The sequence below is a fragment of the Sesamum indicum genome, linkage group LG10, assembly GCF_026168435.1.
Source record: "Sesamum indicum cultivar Baizhima isolate 11 linkage group LG10, ASM2616843v1, whole genome shotgun sequence".
NCBI classification, from domain to species: domain Eukaryota; kingdom Viridiplantae; phylum Streptophyta; class Magnoliopsida; order Lamiales; family Pedaliaceae; genus Sesamum; species Sesamum indicum.
In genome coordinates, this window is record NC_142666.1 from 75,212 (window position 1) to 99,773 (window position 24,562).

Genomic DNA, 24,562 nt, shown 5'->3' on the forward strand with positions numbered 1-24,562 from the left:
GCATTTGTGCCGAGCGGAGGTATTGGCGGACGTAGTCAGCGGACTACTAGCCACACGACGCGCTGTGTGATAGGCGCCTCGTGAGACGAGGGGAGTCCCCCATTGAGGGGTGTTTGCTGGTGTGTTAGGGGGGTTACCTCCTGAGGAACTGACTGTTCGCCAGGGGGGTTCTGTTCCATTCCGCTCGCTTGGGCTTCTCGTATTGCGTCTAGATCGTGTACGTCACGGGCTCGGGACCTGGTGTGCATGCTCAACGTCGAGGTGAAATTTTTTCCCACAGACGGCGCCAATGATGTGGTCGAGGTTTTTTTGCTAGGGAATAAGTCGGGATTTTACCATGACGGAATTTTACACCAAGTGAAATATAATTTCCGCAAAATATGTTCTTCTCAAGAATGAGGGGTCTTGTCAATGAATAGTGACCTTGGATTAAAAAATTAGTATTTATAGGGGTGTTGAAAATTATATGGTGTGATAGGTTTTATGTACTTATGGTGTGCCTCCTATATATCCAATTACTCTTTTGCCCTTATAATTTTATATATTTTTTTACTAATGTATATCATTCTTGATGTGATATTCAACATATATAATGACAATTTTATATATAATTCTTATCCTTAACAATCATACAATGATAAGATTAAAATTTTCGTCATTTGATATAGTTTTACAATACCAAGTATAGAAACTTGGCAATTGTGAATGTGATGTTGGCGGGTAGTTTGTATCGTGAAAAATGGACGGTGACTATGGTGAAAAAGCAACCAATCTGAAGTGGAAGAACTGGCTGCTGGTAGTAGCAATAGCTCCAACCCTTGTCGATGTTGGTAGCATAGCAATGAGCTCAAAGCATGAAGGCTAAAATGGATGGTGACTATGGTGAAAACCAACCAATGTGAAGTGGAAGAACTGGCTGCTGGCAGTAGCGATAGCTCCAACCCTTGTCGGTGTTGGTAGCCTAGCAATGAGCTCGAAGCATGAAGGCTAAAGGCTTAGGTTAAGGGGGAGCGGCACGCAAGTGGTCACATATTTGGGTGAAAGACTAATAAGGAGATAATAATATTCTAGAAGTGAAGATTACGAAAAACAGATTTGGCTGGACCAAAATAAAAGTTGTTACAGAAATTTAAAAACAAATCACCCCAAAGGCTCAAGGGAAACGCCCGATCCGATTTTAAGTGAGGGAGCAATGGAATTACTTACAAGTTAGAACAAAGGGGGCGGGCTCCCTGATTATCGCCTGTGTCGGTCGGCACTGTCCTTTCACGTACCTACATTCGGACGCCGATGCTTTATCTATCCGTTTTCCATTTGAAACTTTGCTATCTTTTGGCTTCTTCATCCCTGCACGTAGTAATGGCTAATTAATCCAGGCCGCTGAGCCACCCAGCGCTGAATCTAGGTGTTTGGGGAGGTGGGCAGCAGATAGATTATGTCTGTGTCGCAAACCCTAGGTGGGGCGTCCCGCTGCGGGTGGGTTCTGGGTCCTTCATTGGACAAGATCATCAAGAATGTAGCCTGGAGGAAACACTCCCACCTCGTTTCCGCCTGTAAATCTGCGCTCGACAAGTTCGAATCTTTAGTTGATGCTTCGGATCCCACTTCCTGCTTCCCACTCTACGGCTTGTCTTCTTCCGACGGTGAGCTCCTCCTTCAGCCCCTAATCATGGCGGTTGAGTCGGGCTCCCCCAAGGTTCTCGAGCCTGCCCTCGATTGTGCATTCCGACTCTTTTCGTTGAGTCTCATCCGCGGCTGCGAAATCAAAGACAACTCCTCGATCATTTTCCGCCTTATTGACTCGGTCTGCAAATGTGCTGCCTTTGGAGACGACGCAATTGAGCTTGCCGTGCTCAAGGTCCTACTCTCTGCTGTGCGATCCCCTTGCATCTACATCAGTGGTGATTGCCTTGTCTATATCGTGAAGTCCTGCTACAATATATACCTGGGTGGCCACAGTGGTACCGTTCAAATCTGTGCTAAGTCTGTTCTTGCCCAGATGATGATTATTGTGTTCACCAGGGTCGAGGAAAATTCCATGCTTGTTAACTTCAAGAATGTGTCTGTATCTGAATTACTGGAGTTCGCTGATAGGAATCTTAATGAAGGAAGTTCCATCCATTTCGCTCAGAACTTCATAAATGAAATTGTGGAGTCCAAGGATAGCCCTCCTGATGTCAATTTGTCCTTGGATCTGCAAAATGGTCGCAATTTTCCGGAAGAAAAAGCTGATGAAGGACATGGCAAGTCTGTTGATGAGGCTGCTGATTTGAGCGGGTACAGTCAGATTAGGGAGGATGGTTTTATGCTCTACAAGAATTTGTGCAAATTATCTATGAAATTTTCGTCACAGGAGGATCCTGATGATCAGATCCTTTTGAGGGGAAAAATTCTGTCCTTGGAGCTTTTGAACGTCATCATGGGCAATGCAGGTCCAATCTGGCGTACCAATGAGAGGCAAGTACTGACTTAGCAACAGTTCTAGTGCACTTGCTATTATTCCCTGTTGAATCAGCGAGTAGAAGACATATTTGTTGAGGATTTAATGAAGTAAAAGATTTGAACATTTAGGTAAGGGAAACCAGACTCAACCAAATAGGGAGAACTGGAACTGCTACAAAAAAACTTAGATTATTATAAGATCAATGCACCTATAAAGAGTATAAAATCTCCACTGAATAGTTTAAGGGATCATGATGTAAAACAACATGTATCTAGATTATAATGTATTGTAATATAGATGCAAAGTTATGTTATAATTATTAGGGTAAAGCAGGAGCTACAGCCAGCCAACCAATATGTCATTTTTGGGCTTTTATGTTCAAGTGATGACTATGATGATTCAGATATCCTGATGGCCATAAGTTGCCTGCATTATCTTGAACTTTTCTGAACTGATAAACTCTTCATATAGTTTGGTATGGAAGAACGAACTGAAGAAAAGGCATCCATGCTTAGATAATGTCTTGGCTTGATTATTTTCATACGCTTTTTAATGAGGAGTATGATGTTTCCTCTGAATATCTAATGTGTTATTCTCTTACCAGGTTTCTTAGTGCAGTCAAGCAATACCTATGCTTGTCATTGTTGAAGAACAGTGGGCTATCTGTTATGACTGTTTTTCAGCTTCTTTGTGCAATACTATGGAACTTACTCTCAAAATATAGGTCCAGTTTGAAATCAGAGATTGGAGTTTTTTTCCCCATGCTGATTCTTCGTGTACTAGAGAATGTGCTTCAACCTAGTTTCTTGCAGAAGATGACTGTTTTGAGTTTACTGGAGAAGATCTCTCAGGACTCACAGATTATAATTGATACTTTTGTCAACTATGACTGTGATGTGGAGGCTCCAAATATATTTGAAAGGTACAGAGGACTAAGTTTTTAGCATTTGTTCTTTCTTTTGTTGTTTTTCGTCTGAATGTATTTGCTACGATCAACTGCCAATACTTAGATATCTTCACTATCAGTATAGTTCTTCTGCTGAAGCCGCACTGTTATTCCAGCTGCTTGTTCTGTTATGCTGGCGGCTACCTTTGGTAGTAACTAGTAAATATGAATATCACCCAAAAAAATCTTTAACCATTAAAGAATTATACGTGTAGTTCTAGCCGGTATTTCATATTATTTTATATGATGACCTCTACTTTGTTACTCATTTCTTACAACTGATGTATATTCATTGTAACCATGAAGCATTCAATTTAATTAAGAGGCTGTACAATCTTTCTTGCGGTTCTGTATATTTACATAAAATGTAGTGGTGAAATGAATTCACTTAGGACCTGAGAGTTTGCATTAGGAAGTTTACGGGGAAAAAAGGAAATTTTACCCAAGTTTGTAGATTTGTGTTATCTAGAATCAGAGAAGAAAACCTGCAACGGAGAATCCCATTCTTTTACTTCATGTTTCTTAATTCTCATAGCAATCCATCACCCGAGTATTGAAAGTTTTGAAACTAGTTGACCTTTCGTAGTCTGGAATACCAGAATAAGGTATCAGACTTCATATACGGAAATGGTTTTGCTACAAGTTCAGAAAATTTAGAACTTTGTTTGAAAACGCCCAGTGACACTATGTGACATAATATAGGATCGAGGACTTGTACCGTCTTAAATGAAATGCCTCGAACATCAAGAAAGAAACCTTCTCCATGAAGAAATGCCACCAAAAATATACAACTTGCATCACCTACACTTCATACTTGCCCCAATTTTTTTGCCTGTTCTTAATTTAGGAGGATAAAGCTATAACCATTGTATATAAGGAGGGTCAACATGGAGACAAATTAGAGCTCAAGTGCATCATTATTTTAATCTTTTTTTCTCGAGTATTGGAAGGACTGAGACCTTAACTTTTATTCTCCAAGCACAAATAATTTTCGGTTCTCCATTTAATAGCCACTCTGTCTCTTTCATTTGTTGAAGTTAGAGCCTTCTTGTGACTAAATTACTAAGTCCAAAGTATGATTTCTGTAAGTTGTGATTTTAGTTTTCATCTGGTGGTCCTGCCTTCTCATGCTGCTGTTGGAATTATAAGGAGAAAACATACTTCAGCATTCTTTGAAGTTATTTATAGAAAAGTGTTTGGTTGAGTTCATTATTGGTGCTGAGTCCTTTCCCTGTTTCCATATCATGAAATTGGTATTTTGATGTCTAATATGGATGTAAATAGTATAAAAAAGCTGCTGGTGCAGCCTTGCGTAATCAATAGGTGCTCTCAGTAATAACCGTGAAATCCTCATTTTATGCCAAGAGGAATTTCAGTATCCAAATTGCCCTTAATTTTTCTTTGTGTTTGCAAGATGTATCAACACATATGACTCTTGGCCACATACTCTTTTGATCTCACTGCTCTTGCACTTTCTCACATGCAACTTAACCAATTACCTTTCTCATTGAGCTGGTTTTCCCCCTAATTGTTTTGTTTATAAATTGTATTAGATCTCCTTTATTTCCTTCAGATATTTACAGGACTGTCAACTGCCTTCTTGCATTGTTCTATTTATTGTATTAAAACCTCTTTAACCCCTTCAGATACTTGCAGGACTGTCAATGGCCTTCTGAGAACTGCCCTAGGTCCACCACCTGGTTCCATTGCCTCTTTGTCTCCTGCCCAAGATATGACATTTCGTTATGAATCGGTGAAGTGTCTGGTTAGAATTATCAAATCAATGGGATCATGGATGGACCTGCAGCTGAAAGTTGGGGAACTTAATCCACCTAGGTTCTCTGATAATGAAAAGTTGACTGAGACTCCTACTTACCCAATTGATGATGCAAATATTGCTGATTACGAGCTGCATTCAGAAGCAAACTCAGAATTCTCTAATGCTGCGTCATTGGAACAGCGTAGAGCTTATAAATTAGAAATTCAGGTTCGCTTTTAAATTGTACTTCAACTGAATTTATCTATATCCTAAAGAATCTTTTTGCTGGTATGAACTTTTGCTGCTTGGCAAATGAGTGTGATGAGAACTTAATTATGTCTAAAAGTGCCTAATGCTGTAATTTTAGTCTGTTATTTTGGTAAAAAATTTAGAAAAATCTAGTATGCTATAGTGATTATCTCGACCGGAACAAATGCAGAAAGGTGTTGCGCTGTTCAATAGAAAACCTTCCAAGGGAATTGACTTCTTAATAAGCACCAAAAAAGTTGGAAGCTCTCCCGAAGAAGTGGCTTCTTTTCTCAAAAGTACTCGGGGCCTGAATGAAAGTATGATTGGCGATTATTTCGGTGAAAGAGAGGAATTCCCTATGAAAGTTATGCATGCATATGTAGATTCCTTCAACTTTGAGAAAATGGGCTTTGGTGAAGCAATCAGATTCTTTTTAAGAGGATTTAGGTTACCTGGAGAAGCACAAAAGATTGACCGCATCATGGAAAAGTTTGCGGAACGCTTTTGTAAATGCAACCCAAACTCATTCACCAGCGCAGATACAGCTTATGTCCTCGCTTACTCAGTGATCATGCTCAACACGGATGCTCATAATAGTATGGTGAAGGATAAGGTGCATTTCCGGATACTTTACCTTTCTCTAACTGAAACTTTCGTTTCTTCTCCTTTATTCAGTCAGTTTTTCCTTAAACATCTACTTTCTCTATCTCTCTTTTCCCCCGTATTTGGAAGGGAAAAAGTATATTGCAATAATTACAACCATGCTACTGGTTTCAGAAATAATTTGTTGATGAAATATTTCTAATATTGGTTAGTGTAGAAAGTCATGATCCTAACACAGGTAGCTTTCTTGATAGAAAATAGCTTCATAATCAGTTTCATGGGCCTAAATTTGATAACTTTTGAAGATTTTATATAAACTTCTATTGTTTCTTCACCACTTTCTTCCACAATCCATTTTGTGTTTCATTAACATTTGCTGTAGTTATCTAATGATAAGTTTCCTGTGTACGCAATTTGAAAACTCTAGTTATATTTGGTACTCTTCTACCTTAATATAAAAAGCAGGTTATGTCTTGAATTGTTCATGTATCCAAATCTTGAGCTCTTATGAATCCAAAGCCAAGTACCGTAGGTTGGATATGATACCTTCAAATTTCTTTATTGATCTCTAAGGAAGTTGGGGAAAGATGAAACTTAAAATTGTTCATCTGTTTTGGCTTGTTGTGTTTCCTTAATTCATAGATATTACCTCATTTGGTTGCATTGAGTACTGGCTCCTTTCTGACTGATATTGAGATTGGATTTGACTCTAAGATGACCAAGGCTGATTTCATCCGGAATAACCGAGGGATCGATGATGGCAAGGATCTACCTGAAGATTATTTGGGTGCACTTTACGATCAAATTGTAAAAAATGAGATTAAAATGAATGCTGAGTTGTCTGCTCCCCAAAGCAAACAAGGAAACAGCCTGAATAAACTACTGGGCTTTGATGGCATACTCAATCTGGTATGGAAACAGACAGAGGAAAAGCCATTGGGTGCAAACAGCAATCTAATAAGGCATATCCAAGAGGAGTTTAAAGCAAAATCTTCAAAATCAGAGTAAGATAAAGCTTCCATAGCTTAACTTGGTTTCTATGTTGTTGCTGTATTTTAATGCTTCTTCCTACTAGTGCCTTTTACCTGGATTACAAATGCCTACATGGATGTCTTCAGTGGAAAGCGGTTGTTTTCAAACCTCTTTCTTTTCACACTGCAGGGTTGTTTATTATGCTGTAGCAGATCCTACAATATTAAGGTTCATGATGGAAGTTTGCTGGGGCCCAATGATTGCTGCATTTAGTGTAACTTTGGACCAGAGTGATGACAAGGAAGCTACTGCTCAGTGCTTGCAGGGATTTCGGCATGCTGTGCATGTTACCGCGATGATGGGTATGCAGACCCAGAGAGATGCTTTTGTTACCACTATGGCTAAGTTTACTTACCTCCATTGTGCTGCAGATATGAAGCAAAAAAATGTAGATGCTGTCAAGGTACTATCAGGTTCACCTTTCTGGTCTTTCTTAATGAGCAAAATGCTCATGCAAGCACATGCATATACGTGTCCTTACCTACTGCTGAAATGACACCACCATGAGATATAACTATGTCAGTAATAATTGTCTTCCCATGTATGTTAAAGAACTTTTGAGTAGTTAATACTCTGCTTGTATGGCACAATAAATGAAGCTTTCCCGTTCTGTGGAAATGACTGGGAAAACTCTGTTGTCTTGGTAGGCTATCATATCAATTGCTATTGAAGATGGAAATTACCTTCAGGAAGCATGGGAACATATTTTGACATGCTTATCCCGATTCGAACATCTGCAGCTCTTGGGGGAGGGAGCACCTTCTGATGCATCTTTTCTTAATGCACCTATCTCTGAATCCGAAGAGATAACATTAAGAAACGCTAGTTATCCAGCTTTAAAGAAAAAAGGAACACTCCAGAATCCAGCTGTAATGGCAGTTGTTCGGGGGAGCTCTTATGATAGCACTTCTATTGGAGTCAACTCGCCTGGTCTTGTTACTCCAGAGCAGATCAACAACTTCATTTCAAACTTGCATTTACTAGATCAAATTGGGAATTTTGAATTAAACCACATCTTTGCTCATAGCCAAAGGTTAAACAGTGAGGCAATAGTGGCTTTTGTAAAGGCACTCTGCAAAGTCTCAATGTCAGAATTGCAGTCTCCAACTGATCCACGTGTGTTTAGCCTCACAAAAATCGTGGAAGTTGCGTAAGATTCTTTCCTAAATTTCAAGTAATGCTCTAATTCTTACTAACGTCCGCTAGAGATTGAGATGGGGGCAAAACCACTTGATGCTTCTGTTTTGCAGGCACTACAATATGAATCGCATAAGACTAGTGTGGTCCAGAATATGGAGTGTCCTGTCAGAATTTTTCGTGGCAGTTGGTTTGTCAGAAAATCTATCTGTTGCAATCTTTGTTATGGACTCATTGCGGCAGCTTGCTATGAAATTCCTAGAGAGAGAAGAATTGGCAAACTATAATTTCCAAAATGAATTTTTGAGACCATTTGTGGTTGTGATGCATAAAAGCTGTTCCCCGGAGATCAGAGAGTTAATAGTTCGATGCATCTCGCAAATGGTCCTCAGCCGGGTCAATAATGTTAAATCTGGATGGAAGAGTGTTTTCATGGTAATTTTTCCTTTTAAATGCGTTCTAGGTAGCTTGCCTGTTACACAATCCGCTCAGGTTTTTGCCTCCTTGTGATTAGCTTATGAAGAGAGTCTAGCTGTATTATATCAAATAAAGATATCATTATTTGGCCCACATATGAAAAATTCAACTTCTCTTTTCAATAGAAATTAATATCTCAACTCAGTGGATTACTTGTGTTAAATGCTTAACTGAATAATCAATTTTTCAGTACAACGACTACTCACTAGGTACTCCCTTTTAAGTGCTACAGTCTCTTGTTAGAACATGTGGTCATGGTCCCGAATACTTTAGTATGCATTATTCTTTTTTCCAAGTGAAGTCTGTTAGTGTATGGAAGTCGTCGATCTTGTATTTTGAACTACCACGCTCAACCAAAACTGCAAAATACCATAATGTCCTTAATTCCCACAAATGTATATGCAAGAGGGCTATCTGCATCAGTTGAAGTTAAATTATTTGGTATAGAATCCAACCCTAGGAACATATTAATCCTTGGTGATGAAGACGCAAGACAACCATCACCATACGTTCCATAATTGGCTTCATCACATCCTGGACCTCCCTCAACAAAGCTATGGTTATTAATGCAGGAAAGAAGCTAGGCCAATTAGGATCTCTAAAAGCCGGTTGCATGACACCCAAGTGTGTGAACTCACACCACGGACACAACCCACCTGGGACCAAGAAACATCCATCTTATCTACCATGTTTAACAAGAGAACTTTTGAATATGGTGCCTGCTTCTCTCATTGTGCCTGGTATTCTCTCTGGTTCTGTTGGTTGTCGGGTGGGATTTCTGGAAATGTTTCTTCTTCAGAAACAATGTATTTTGATTGTTGCTATATGGGAGTTTCTCATATATAGTGGCAGATGGTGAGTCTATGACATTGGTATGATGGAAGTTTGGATGCATCAGGCATATATGTTGGAAATCCATTGGTCTTTCACACTGGCAATTGCCTTAGGAATCAGTGTTTTCTGCACTAGGTTCTTGGTCTATTTGATTCTTCAGATACCTCAGATCTGGAACTGCTGTGGAGGTTCTTTGTTTCAGGCACTTGTCAGCTGCCAGTGTGGCTGTATCTTGAAATTATCTTTTGTGTGATATAGCTCATGGTTGCATAAGAAGGTTGGGTTATAGTGATATCTCACTGACAAAGTATCTAACTCTATTCTTCCTTTAATATCAGAACTTGCTTTGTGATCAAGGTTTTAGGGCGTTCTTGTAAAGTCTTAGTTGGTCCTTGCAAATTTTCCTTTCAAGTATAGTGTTCTGTGTTTGCAGGTTTTTACAGCAGCTGCAGCTGATGAAAGAAAGAGCATAGTCTTGCTAGCCTTTCAAACAATGGAAAAAATAGTGCGGGAATATTTTCCCTACATAACTGAGACAGAAGCATTAACTTTTACTGATTGCGTTAAGTGCCTCATCACCTTCACAAATAGTAAATTCAACAGTGATGTCAGCCTCAATGCTATTGCTTTTCTTCGGTTCTGCGCTCTGAAACTTGCAGATGATGGACTTGTTTGCAATGAGAAAAGTAAGGGTGATGATTCATGCAGTCAAGTAATGAAGGACAATGCTTTGGATGGTCAAATGTACATAGACAAGGATGATCATATGTACTTCTGGGTTCCTTTGCTCTCAGGTATGACTTTAATTGAGAATCATAAATGTGAGGTGGAGCCAGCAATACTAGTATCTCTTTTTCTCTCACACTCTTGCATTATCCCTGATATAAATATTAGTATCTTCTTCACAACTTCTACATCCTAATTTTAATTTTCACCTAAGTTTGGTTTCAGAAGCACTTTTTTCCTATTCTTTTTCTTCCTCTTAACCAGCGGGGCCTAACCACACCAAAACCTTCACCCCATGACATCCTCCCTCCCGTGGTGGACAAGTTTATTTCAGTAGTACCACCTCTGCAGTTAAGCTTTTGGACATTATTTTTGATTTTGTTTCAGGGTTATCAAAATTGACATGGGATCCTAGATCAGCCATCAGAAAGAGTGCTCTAGAAGTTCTCTTTAATATTTTGAAGGACCATGGTCACCTTTTCTCGCAGCCATTTTGGACCTATGTTTTCAATTCTGCGATCTTTCCAATATTCACAGTTGATAGCAAAGAGGCTTGTAAGGAGGATAGCGGTTCGCTGAACTCTGGACCAATGCATCCGGATGGGAGCCTATGGGACTCTGTAACTTCTGTAGTTGCAGCAGAATGTCTCATTGATTTATTTATCCATTTCTTTGATTTGATAAGGGCCCAACTGCATGGAGTGGTATCCATATTAGTGGAATTCGTAATTAGTCCAGGTCAAGGTCCCTCAAGCGCAGGGGTGGCTGCTTTAATGCGCTTGGCTGCTGATTTGAGAGGCAAACTTTTGGAAGAGGAATGGCTAGATATCTTTCTTTGTCTGAAAGAGGCTGCTGGATCCAATTTGTCTGGTTTTGCAAAGCTTTTGAAAACTATGGACGGTATTGAGATGCCTCATGTTGCTCGCCCCAATGATTACACAGAATCTACTTCTGGCCGTGGAGTAACTGATGATGGTTCAGAGGATGACAACCTGCAAACTGTGGCATATGTTGTCTCAAGGATGAAAGTCCATATAGCTGTACAGTTGCTCATCATACAGGTGCCCCCTCTCTCCCTCTCTCTCCCGTACAGTTTTCCTTTGCATGGTTTTTGTGTTTTGTGGAGAATGCTGCTTGGGGCTGTTATACGTGCGAACTAGGTTGAGAAGAGTGGTTTTATTTTGCTGGCTGGGAATATGACTTGTGTTTATGTGTTCATAGATTGTTATAACAAGACCACAACCTTCCACAATCTTTTTGCTTAAGATGAACTAGAAGCCATTGCATGCGGTCCCCGTGGCCATATTATTTTAAACTGTAAATATAAAAATAAACATAAAAAATCTTTTATTTATAAACAAAATAAAATTATACAATTTTAATTTATGTGCACACAATTTACATATTCAAATTCTTAATTCTAACTCATTTTTTGAACTAATATATCATGACTTCTAATATTGCACAATCATTGGAATTTAAATTAGTTCGTAACTTGCAGTATAAAATATGAAAATCACATATAGAAACTGTTCAATGTAAAAACACTAAAATTCCAAATAAAGAAAAAAAGAATAGAAGATAAAAACATATCCGCTTCGGCTTTGCTTCTTTTTGGTACGCTGGTGCTTGATCAGCCTAATTATAAAAGTATCCATAATCTGTATTTCAAAAGTAGAAATTTTTAGTACTTCTACTCATAGATGAATGGCAGAAAAAATGAGTAAAAAGAGAACGGACTATATTAAAACCTGTGCAAAATGTGAATACATATATGAGATTGAAAGATTGACGTCCCCAATCAATCTAAAGTAAACCTTTTTGCTTTAGAACAATCCTATATTTCCATTTTAGCTATACGTCAAAACAACCAAATCAAATCTTGCATAAACCCAAATAAATGGTGAAGCTCTTCTTATAAACCCATTCATCTTTTTTATTATTTTTTCTATTCTTTGATTTCCTCATGGAGATTGCTAATATAATTCTTTTACTCTATGCTTTGTCACATCTTATTTCTTTTTCATCTTCCCAGAAAATAGTGATAAGTCCCCTAATCTCCCCTCGTAAAGTTCCTACTTTCTGAACTATTTTTATTTCTAAGTAAATGCTCAATTTTCTTTGCAACTATAAAAACAAAACACGTGCCATGCCATCTCCAGTATGTAAATCTAGCACAATTCTCAAATTGAACATGAATATATAATATTGGCACATTTTAAATTAATTAAATAAATTTGTGCAAATAGCTCGAAAGCCATGCAACTTCAGATAATCAATCTAAGCATGAGAAGTATGAATAAGTTAAGCAAAAGAACCTTAAAAAGTGATTTAGGGAGGAGTATATATCAGCATTGGTTGGGACCTGCAAAGATTTTTCCAGATAATAAATAAAGTTACTCCAGACAAAAAAAATAATAAAAAGAAGAAAAGAAGATAGGAACCTAACAACTTCAGAAAGCTTCACCTCTTTACCCGCAATTCCTTGAAATTTAGAAGGTGGAGGAGGAATAGTAGGCTGTTTTCTTGTTTGTTCGTACTTTGAGAAAAAACGTATAGCAGTTCACATAACTTTTTTTCATCACACAATATAAACATGGGAAGGAAGAGTGAATGGCAGATTCAAAGGGGAGTAGAAGAGAGTTCATGAGGAGAAAGTTTCTGAGAGAAAAGAATCGTGGAGCAACAGATTGAGAGAAATTTGGAGTAGTGGATGGTGAGGGAAAAAAAGTGTGGGGATATTAGAAAATATTAAAATTACTCTTATAGACAATTGTTTTTTGAAAAAATAAAATGAATGAAAGGTTAAAATGGGGCAAACGAAATTTGGTTCGATCAATGGGTTTTCTTTTATAATAGTATAGATGAATGTGGCTTTCTTCAAGAATTATTGCCAACCACCAATCTCTTTATGGAGTTTGGAGATGAAAGGAAGTTCAGCAACTGAGTGTCACAACAGAGTTTCAATTTGTTAAAACCGGGCAACTAGACAACTTGTGAGCTCCGTAACAGCAATAACCATTCACATTTGGATCCTCTGGTCTCTTTCCATCTATATCTATCCCTCTCTCTACTTGGCCATCTAGTGTCTTTAGGTATTGTTGTAATTTCTTCTACTGATATTTGCCATTAATACATTACAGTCAACTGCTAAAAGTGGCTTGATTATAAAGGGCCTAACATACTCTCTGTAGGAGAGTTAATTTCACGTAAAATCGGCGTTGATTCAACATTGATCAACTAAGTGTAGAATCTGAAAGGTCTGTAGTGGCAAGCCAATTAACTTGAACTAAATGTCTTGAGACAATTGACCATGACAGAACACAAATTCTTCTACCTCTATCAAGTATTTTGATTGGAGAAATAAGGTTAAGGATGAATGCCTGCAAGATAAGACGCCTAGAAAATTAATGTTTTGCCCTGGGAAGCCCAAAACATGATGGAGACTTTTGCAAGATTTTATTGTACGTTGAGAAGTTGTTCTACCTTTTCTTTTCTTTCCATTGAGAAGTTGTTCTACCTTTTCTTTTCTTTCCATTGAGAAGTTGTTCTACCTTTTCTTTTCCTTTTTCTTTTTTTAATTTAAATTATTATCATGTATGTGGGTTAGGGTTGATTTTTAATATTGCTAGGACCCTCGTACTGATCGTCTATATCCTTGCTCACAGGTGGTGACTGATCTTTACAAGATGTACCAGCAGTCCTTGCCTGTAAACATCGTCGCCGTCCTTCTTGAAATTTATTCATTGACTGCATCTCATTCTAATAAATTGAACTCTCAAACTACATTACTGCTTAAGTTAGAGAAAATATGCTCTATCCTGGAGATCTCAGATCCACCGCTGGTTCATTTTGAGAATGAGTCTTACAGGAACTACATAAATTTTCTGCATGATTTACTCATGAATAGTCCATCTACGTCTGAGGACAAGAATGTTGAAGCAGAGCTTGTGTCTGTATGTGAGAAAGTGTTGCGGATATACCTGGAGTGCGGTGGACTCGGATATGCCTCACAGAAAGCCATACATAAGTCTAGAATACATTGTTTTCTTCCGTTGGGCTCAGCAAAGAAGGAGGAATTGGCAGCTCGTACTCCATTAGTTCTGACAGTGATGCAGACTTTGGGTAGTCTAGGAAGAGATATTTTCAGGAGGCGCGTTTTGCAGTTATTTCCGTTGTTTGTAGATCTTGTTCGAAGTGAGCATAGTTCACCAGAAGTGCAGCGGGTTCTAAGCGACATATTTCAATCATGTATAGGTCCACTAGTAATGAAGTAATGTTTTGTTCAATGTACAGTAAAAGAATCGAGTTACCTTTGACTCTCATTCGGCATGTCCTTCTCGTCCTGATTTTCTTTTTGGTACAACCTAGTGCGTTATGTAGGAATGTCGCAAGTTCATTTTATTTGAGATTTTGTCTTCGCACACCCATTTCTTGTAGATTTTCATTTTCGGCGAAGATCTTTTAGATTTTAGTTTTTCGGGGAAATGCAATAGGAACTTTGTTACTATTTTAACGAGCGTGTGAGGAATGAGGACATGGAGGAACTAACCTCAACATTTATTCCCGAAATTGAACCAGTCATCGGTTTGCCATCTTACATAAAGACACAACGGTGAGAGAGTAGTCACATGTCCTTCGCCCCCGAAAGATGATGCCAAAAAACCGCGATGTAGAGTTGGGAGACAGGTACGCAAGTGAACAGCCTGGATACAAACTCAATTCTTTTATACAGATATACATGTGTAACACAGAAACATTAGTATATATGTTGATAAATTTCTTTGTATTTTCTAAATATTATTTCTTTTAAGTGATATTTAATTGAGAAAATATTGAAACTTCTGTTTATAAGTTAAAAATACATTAGCCCCTTTCAATTTAGAGGGTGTCTGACTAAGTTTATAAGCTTTTTAAAATATTTTATAAGATGTTTTAGCGCTTATAAGTTCTAAAATTTTGTTTGACATATAAGATTTCAAAATAAGATGATTTAGATATAAGCCCCTTAAAATTTCAACTTTCCTACCATTTTTATAATATCTTATAAGCTTTATAAGATTCATATTTCATAACACAAAAATATCTTCATTCTCTCTCCCTCTCTTACACACATACTCTCTCTCTTTCTGGAATTTTAAAGATTTTCTATTGCTGTTTAATTTTTCTTGCATTCATTTATTTATAATAAATTAATATAGTTGATCAAAAATAAAATTACAATTGATATTCTATTTATCGAAAAATATATGTTCAAAATTTATATAAACATACGATAAGAAATAGTCATTGCATTGCAAAGAAAATATCAATTATATATCTATGTTAATATTCGACTACCATAAGTGGACATATAAATTATTTTTATTCAAAAATTAGGTAATAATTCGTTATTTTTTCTTAGTATAAAAAGATAATCTACTAAATTTTTATTGGAGTTAAACTAATGTGTACTATTTATAAAATTATATTAAAAATATTTAAATACAAAATATGTCAAGAAATAACAACTTATTTGATTGGTATCATGTCTTTTTTGATTAGTTTATCAATAAAATGACCTTATTATACCAAACACTCCTAGCATCTTATAAGATGTGAAAACTTCTTGTAAGCTTTAATATCTTATTTTATCCAAATACTTTGAGAGTTTATTTTTAAAATAAAATTCAACATCTTATAAACTCCTAAAATATCTTATAATATACTTTAAAATAGCTTAGCCAAACACCCTCAAAGTCACATGCGTATTTACCCCCTACAACTAAATATTCGTACAAGATTGTCCGTATAATATATATTGATGCGAGCAAAAGATGTTGGTGCTTGATCCAATTATGGTGCAAAATAATAAGGTGAAATGCTAAGATATAAAATAGTGTAAATGAGTGATGAAGGGAGTATTATTGCTCGTTTTGCGTGTATAAATGAGAAGTTGATATTGAAACAAAACTCTCAATACGAAATTATAATGTTACCCTCACCTAAAGTGGTAGCATAAAGGTAAAAATTATAGTATGTAGGCTCAAAGTGTAGAAAACATCAAAACAAGTCCTTTCTTGCTAGGGGAAGGGGCTCTCTATTTACAGGCAACCCTAAGTTGATTTTGGAGAAAAACAGGAATTTAGAGGAGCATGATCTCAAGATTGTTAATAATGTTGAATCCCCCTGAGATTGGGTAGACAATCCCCAACAGTTGAAAGATTTTTCCCCGAATTCAAGGGAATAGTTAGAGGATACTCCCAGATTCGGGGAGTCAGTTGGAATTCGCTGTGGATAAAGACATCTTCTAGGAATTTTCAGGGAGGGGGGTTGAGGAGGTCCCTTCTCCCAATAGGAGTTCAAGCTTTTAGGTTTTATATATTACTTTGTCTGGAGGCGTCATGTGTTTTTGAGGGGGCTGTTGATCCTTATCTGATTCTCTAAGTTGTGTCTCCAGAAATCCTACGTGGATGCACTTAAGCCATCTGCGGACGCCAATGTCAAATAGACTTTGACTTTGCTGGGGAATTTCAAGTCCTTAAAATTCCTTGTGGTCCTGTAAGACCTTCTTGGATCAGGGTCTTCTATGATTTGGGCTGATTAGGCATCTTTTGATAAATTTATTTTCTGGCGATCTCCTATCGGACTCCCTGGAGCTCTACCTGAACTGGTCTTCTTGGGGGCATTTTAGGTCTAAACTGAGCCTGGGGGGGGGGGGGGGGACCATAGGCTTTACCTTCCTCTTCTTTTTTTTTTTTAAACCGTTTAAGCCTCTTTGGGCCAACTTAATTTTATGGACATCATTCAGCTCCCATCCTGCTCTAACAAATAGAGATTTTGACAATTATTGAGTAGGCGTCTTTGAGGTAAGAGATTAGCCCAAAGAGGAGTCATTTTTTTTTTTTTTTAAATTTCGAATTCTTGCAAGGAAATGTAAGTAGCATAAGCATGCTTAGAAAGAGAAGAGTTTACTTCATAGAGCTAGGCTTGTGTACCTACATGGAGGAGGGTTTAACGGGTGTCTTTTTTGCCTACTAGGGTATAGGGCTTTATTTTTCTGCAAAAAATATTAATAACAGAGACGTGTCTAGGAACATGGTTTATTATAAGAGAGTGTTTACTTGGGGCAGGGCTTATTCTGATAGGGTGTCTGCCTAGAGGTAAGGCTTATTCTGAGAAAGTGTTTGCTTGGGGACATAACTTATTTTGTGATGGTGCCTATTCGGGGGCAAAGCTTATTCTGATAAGGTACCTGGAGCAAGACTTAAGAGCCTTTCTAGAGAGGGGATAAGGTGTTCACTCGGAGCAGGGACTATGTGTTTGCGTGGAAGACATGGCTTTTTGTGCTTGTGTAGAAGATAGAGCTTTATTGTGCCTGCTTAGAGTAGAACATATGCTCCTACTCCGGGAAGGACCTAAGTGCCTGCTCTGAGGCAAGGCTTATTCCCAGAGGTTTGTGGCCTCTTCTTCCTGTTCCTTGTGCTTTTCACCAAGAAATTTATGATTGTACTTCTTAGTCTCCTCAAAGTTAAATAGTTAATGTATTTTTCAGCTCGAGCTAGAAGATTGTAGAAATTGTGAGGGAGCTTTTTGGCTAAGGACTTGAAGAAGTCCCTATCTTGCAATTCCCGCAAAAAAGTACCAGTTAGTATATCAAATGTAGCAGAAGGGACCTCTAGGGCAACTAGGTTTGAAACATTGAAGATACTCCCTCAGTGATTCTCCTTTTTCTTTTTTCTTTTGCTGTAGGGAAAAATGCTCATAGTTTTCTTTTAATGTCGTTTACTGCTGGTAAATTGGTGCAGAAAGACAAAGCGAAATTCTTGGTCGAATTGATCCCGTGGGCAAATGGTTGAACCACTATTGAGCCACCATATGAAGGTGGTTACAAACATAAGGCATTTAACCCCAATGGTAAAATGGAAGAGAAGGACAACACTTTGAAGCAGGACATGTGCTATTGAGATCCGTGGTTCCATCGTACTTTAATAAATTAGACTCCTTCCAGTAGAGGGGGAGTTCGTCTGCCAGGATTTCTTCTCTAAGAAGGCACCCTCCTGCTTCCCCATGGGACCTTAAAATACATGAATTTGCTGGTCTAAGAGATCATGTTTAAGCTTATCAATGTGGGTCCTCTAGCCCCTAGGGGCACTTTTCTGTAAGGGTAGGTGCTCCAGCCTTCCCCTAGAGGAGATATCCTGTTGCTAGGTTCTCTTCACATTAAAACCTGGGTAGTAGAGACATTATCATTAGGTAAGGATAATGGTGGAGCCGATGAAGTTGAGGCTTGAACGGAGGTATTAATCATCCCGTGAAGGTTCTCTAGTAGGAGGAGGTATTAACCTTGATGTTGGTAGCTAAGAGTGTCTAAATTGCTATAATTGTATTAGAGTTTTTTTTTATTATCTTTCGATTTTGAATAGCTCCTAAACCATGTGATATTTTGTTTTTCAGCTAAAAAGGGGTTTATGTAATATGAATTGAAGAAATAAAAACAAAACGAGTGGAAATAAGAAGATAAATTTTGAAGAAGCAAATACTATGACGTATTTGAATTTCTCACTAAACATGACCACGTCTAAGTGCAGTAGAGCAAACCAGCAAATGAGAAGAGTTGGATGAACTTTCTAGAGAAGAGCTAGTTCACACATGGATTATAATGATTTTTGAAATTTAGAATCTTCCTTTCTTAAGGAGTTCTATTAGGATTTTAATTTTTAATTAAATCGGACTTAGAGGTTTAGTAGGAATCTACCATTTTAGTATCTAGCTATTTTAGAAGAGTTATTAGTATAATAGGGATGTAATTCAAGACATAGGGATCTATCATCTCATCTTTTATTCTCTGCGTTTTCGTTATAAAATTCTCTCTCTTTTTTATTTGTTCTCATTAGCATGTTAGGCTAGTTCTTTTATTTTTGTTAAATACACGACAAATGCTTGACATACATATATTGTGAGATCTAATTTATGCATTATACTTTAATTCATATGGATATTTGTGTTATTTTATGTGCTTTAATCACAAATAATATGATCTATGAATGAGAGGGTCCACTGTTCATTGTAAAAAATATTGCCTAACCAATTAAACTTGCAAATTCGTAATTGTTTGTTTAGTTCAATAACTAGTGGTAACACAACATAATTTATCATGTCACAGTGGTCGATTATATTATAGGGAACGCACAATCTAATTTAAATAAATTATCATAGGAATTTATTAGTTAGATTTGAGCCTCTCTAATTTTTAATGGTGTTGGTAAATTAAATCTTAAGAATATTCTTAGGGTTGTTTTCTTATTAGAAAATTAGTAAATGGACGCTTTTTGTCTAGCGAAAAGGTAAGAAAATGTGAGGTCATTAGGTCCTAATGACCATAACCAATTTATCTATTATGAATGATTTTCGTCTTTGCATCAATAATCAATCACGGAATCAAGCATGATCCTATTTTTAACTAAAATTTCCCTCTCATATTAAATCTACTCTTAGGATCTATCTTCTAGTTAGACTTAGACTTAAACAAAATTCCCCCCCCCCCCCTTTTTGTTTGAAGAAATTAATTTAAACTCAATCCTATGGATTCAACCATACTCACTACTTTCACAAGTTTTTAGTAGGAAAATATATTTGGTGGATTCGTCACTAATCAAATTTTGGCGCCATTGCCGGGGATTGGTGCCTTTAAAATATTTTTTTTAGTTACTTATTCTCGTCACTTGGTTTTAATGCCATGATCTTCTCAAGCAAGTGAACTTGTATTTGACCCCGTGATCGAGAAGATTGCACGAAGATTTCGAAAAGAAGCCAAGCAACGAACCAAAGAGACCTCTACCTTTTTCGAAACTTAAAGGGATTTAGTGCTGGAATTAGTGGATTCTTCTAGCGAATCTAAAGATGAAGTCATGGCTTGAAATCCAGAACGGACGATCAAAGAGATGACCTCTCTTGACTTGAACCAACAATCTCTTTGCATTGAATATCCAACTCTAGACATTCATTTTGAGCTTAAATGTGGCCTTATTCACTTACTTTCTACTTTTTGTGGTCTTGTAGGTAAAGATCTACACAAACATCTCAAGGAACTTTATTTAGTATGTTCCGGCATGAGACCCCAAGGGATCATAGAAGAACAAATCATTACGAGCTTTTTCATTCTCCCTAGGTGACAAAGCAAAGGATTTGCTCTATATTTTACCTTTGGGATCCACAACTAGTTGGAGAACGAGCTAAAACAACCATTCCTTCAAAACTATTTTCCAGCCTTATGAACCACAACTATACGAAACGAAATTCGTAGGATACGTCAAGTTTTTGGAGAAAATCTTTTTGAGTATTGGGAAGGTTCAAGCAACTTGTGGAGAGTTGTCCTCATCACTAAATTCTGGATCACCTATTGATCCGATAATCCTATGAAGGATTGTCGGGTGTGGATAGAAATTTGATAGATATAACAAGTGGAGGTGCTTTGTTCGACAAAACCACTACCGAAGCAAGGAACCTAATTGCAACTACGGCATCCAATATCCAACAATTTGGTTGTAGAAATGAAAACCTACTAAAGAAGGTCAATGAGGAAAATACGGCTTCCATTAATGAATGTGTAGATAAACTTAACTCCTTTTTCGAGCGATTTATTGCAAAATATTCTCAACAAGTCAAGCTTGATGCATATGTACTTCCTTAGCTCATGCCACTAATGTTTGTCCTACGTTCCAAAAAGAATCTACCGTGCATGCCAATGTAGAAGGATTATTTGGACCATCACAAAGGAGATGTAATCCCTATTCTGACATGCATAATTGGGGATGGAGGGATCACCCCATCCTTAGCTACGGTTCCCAAACTCAAACTTGGTCACCACCTTAATCCAACTCTAAATCAGGTACATCTCTTAAAAAACTCTCATTGTTAACACTCAACAATTTCAACAAGAGACCCGTGCAAGTATGCAAAATTTGGAGTCCCAAACTCGAGCAAACATTCAAAATCTGGCATCCCAAGTGAGTAAATTGGCGTTATTCTTTAGTTGGTTGGAGTCCTAAGGTAAGTTATGTTCCCAAACCATTGATAATCCCAAATAAAATATTAGTGCTATTGTCTTGCGCAGTGGAAAATATCTGCAGGCCATCAAGGACGAAAATAGCACTAAGCGTGAGCATGCACAATAGGGCAAAATAGAGTAGGAATTGGAGATGTCCCAAAAGCGATTCGAAAACCCGGCCTAACCAACATAGAGCATCCCAAGGTGTTTGTGACGTACCCTCCCTTCTCAGAGAGATTTGCCAAGTCCAAAAAATGGGAAGAGGAGAAGAAAATCCTTGAAACGTTTCACAAAGTAGAGGTAAATATTATCTTGTTCTTCATAATTAAACAAATACCTCACTATGCAAAGTTTCTCAAGGAATTGTGCACCGACAAATGAAAATTGAAAGGTAATGAAAGGGTAAGTATGAGAGAAAACATATCTGCTGTTCTTAAAAAAAAACTACCTACTAAAAGCAAAAGTTCGAGTGTGTTTTCCATCTCTTGCAAAATTGGTAGGTTGGAATAGCTAAGTTATGTGTGATTTAGATGCTTCCATCAATGTTATGTCTCTTACAATTTATGAATCTTTAAATGTTGGTCCCCTAGAAGAAACCGAAGTGGTTATTCAACTTGCGAAATTTGGTTGTAGAAATGACAACCCACTAAATAAGGATAATGAGGAAAATACAGCTCCATTGATGAATGTGTAGATAAACTTAACTCTCTTTTTGAGCTATTCATTGCAAAAAGTTCTCAACAAGTTAAACCTTGATGTATATGTACTTCCTCATGTCACGCCATTGATGTTTGTCCTACATTCCAAAAAGAATCTATCGTGCATGCCAATGCCGTATAAGGATTCTTTGGATCATCACAAAAGAGATATGATCTCTATTCCAACATGCACAATTGGGGATGGAGGGGTCACCCCAACCTTAGCTAAGGTTTCCAACCTCAAACTTGGTCACCACCTTAATCCAACTCCAAGTCAGGTACACTTCTTAAAGATATGATGAAAACACTCGTTGTTAACATTAACAATTTCAACAAGAGACTCGTGCAAGCATTCAGAATTTGGAGTCTCAAACTCGAGCAAGCATTCAAAATGCATGTTGGTCCCTTGAAAGAAACCGGAGTTGTTATTCAACTTGCGGATTATTCGATTGTGTACCTCCTAGGAGTTTTAGAGCATGTACTTGTGCAAGTTCATGAATTATTTTTTCCTACTGATTTTTATGTGCTTGATATGAAAGGGGATAATTCTCCTAATTCCACATCCATCTTGTTAAAAAGACTATTCCTTAAAATCTCTAAGACTAAAATTGATGTTGAAATTGGAATTCTCTCTATAGAATGAATATTATAGAGAAAAACTGGTTCACACATGGATTATAATAATTTTTAAGATTTAGAATTTTCGTTTTATAGGAGTTTTTGTGTGAGAACTTTTTTGAAGCATGTTAAGTTGATGTTATCATGAGGTGTGTCATTTTTTGAATATTCAATAGATCTTTGCTTGGGCATCTTTATTTTCGATATCATGAAATTGAAAAAAAACTCGTGAGTTGTTTGATCTTAATTTTTGCTAGAGGACGAGTAAAGGATAAAGTGTTTGGATGTTTGATGGGTGTCTAAATTGCATAATATTAGAGATTTGGTTATCTTTCAGCACTGAATAGCTCCTAAACTATGTGGTACTGTGTATTTTCAGCTAAAAAGGAGTTTATGGAGTACGAATTGAAGAAATGAAGCCAAAACAAGTAGAAATAACAAGACAAAATTTTGGAAGATCAAATAAATGACAGGTTTGAATTTTTCATTAGATGTGCCCACGTCTTAGTGCAACAGAGCAAACCAACAAATGAGAAGATTTGGATGAATATTATAGAGAAAAACTGGTTCACACATGGATTATAATAACTTTTAAGATTTAGAATTTTTGTTTTATAGGAGTTTTATTAGGATTTTTTTTATAGGTATTAAGATTTAAGTTTTAACTAAGTAGAACTTAGAGTTTTAGTAGGAATCTACCATTTTAGTATCTAGCCTTTTTAGGAAACTTATTAGTATAAATAGGAGATGTAATTCAGAATATAGGATATATCATCTCAATTTTTTGATTTCTGTACCATTCCTTCATTTCCACGGATGAATTATTTGGTGAAATTTCCCTTCCCTTGCAAAAACATATTTTAACCATTTCCTTTCTCTAAGGCAAGTAACATTTATCTTGGAGCAAAAGTTTTTTTGTTTTTTTTCGAGGCAAGAATACCAATAGAATTTTTTCCCGTAGGAAATGGAGGCATTTCTTGTTAAGTTGTGCTGGTGATCCTCTATTATATTAGTGTTGTGTTTATATTTTTTATCCCGTGTACACCTTTTCCATTTTTGGTGTTGCACTTACAAGGGTAAAATCTTATATGAAATAACATGGTTGGGGGAAATTGAGAGGGTAGGAAGATCCTCCCGAAGAAGATGAAAAGGCAAACAAGGGTAAACCATACCTGAGAAGAGAACTTGTTGCTACCGAGAGTTGGTCCAATAATTTACTTGTGTGTGTCAGGTGCACTAATTGCACTTGATACAAAAGGATGTAAATTTCTTAAAAAGTGAGGGTAGAATGGGAAAATTATGCAAAAAAGTTTAGGATATAAAAGGGCACATAAAACAATCCCAAATTGCTTCTCTTTTCGGGTTCTACTAACAACTTTTGTGCATGATTAGACAATCCAAAATTGGTCGACAAATACCGGGCCATCCCAAGCAATAATGGGCTGGCTAAATTGCTAGTAAACACACCACTGTGTGGGACTATCAAGGATATCTCTCCTTGTCGTGGCTAGTAGACATGGTCTTAGGATTTATAAATTATTTTTCTTTAGAGGTGCTACGTATTTTTGAGGGGTTGTTGGTTCTTATTCGATTCTATAAGGTGTGCCTCTAGAGATCCTATGTTGATGTCACTTAAGCAACTCTCTGACGTCATGTGAGATAGACTTTGACTATGACTGGGAGATTTTTAAGTATCTAAGCTCCCTTGTGGTCCTGTAAGGCCTTCTTGGATCATGGCTCTCTGAGATTTGAATCAATTTATCTTCTTTTGACTAGTTTATTTTTTTTGGCCGCTTGTCGAACTCATTGGGGACTCTACATGGACTAGATTTTCAGGGGGTATTTTGGACCCTCTCTCGAACTGGGCCTCCCAAGGGGGCACCATGAGCCTTGCATTTCTTTCTTCTTTTAGATCGCTTGGGTCTCTTTGTGCTAGCCTAATTTTATAGGCATCATATATATGAGGTTTGTGTTACACTTCTCACGTTAATGGGGTATTTTGTTCATTTTT

The 24,562-nt window shown here is 37.2% G+C and overlaps 1 protein-coding gene and 1 long non-coding RNA gene across 2 annotated transcripts; one reads left to right on the top strand and one right to left on the bottom strand.

The window, feature by feature from the left end:
* Positions 1 to 1,074: 1,074 nt before the first annotated feature.
* Positions 1,075 to 14,634, top strand: LOC105172988 (brefeldin A-inhibited guanine nucleotide-exchange protein 1). Its single transcript, XM_088885759.1, has 11 exons — positions 1,075 to 2,457; positions 3,048 to 3,365; positions 5,046 to 5,376; positions 5,588 to 6,010; positions 6,715 to 7,004; positions 7,162 to 7,435; positions 7,680 to 8,182; positions 8,283 to 8,604; positions 9,914 to 10,274; positions 10,594 to 11,267; positions 13,875 to 14,634. The coding sequence occupies exons 1-11, from the start codon at positions 1,436 to 1,438 to the stop codon at positions 14,481 to 14,483; spliced, it is 5,127 nt and encodes a 1,708-aa protein (XP_088741885.1). The 5' UTR covers positions 1,075 to 1,435; the 3' UTR covers positions 14,484 to 14,634.
* Positions 11,710 to 12,794, bottom strand: LOC148785156 (uncharacterized). Its single transcript, XR_016067799.1, has 2 exons — positions 12,525 to 12,794; positions 11,710 to 11,867 (listed from the first exon to the last, which is right to left on the bottom strand). It is a non-coding gene; the product is annotated as an uncharacterized LOC148785156 (long non-coding RNA).
* Positions 14,635 to 24,562: the final 9,928 nt, after the last annotated feature.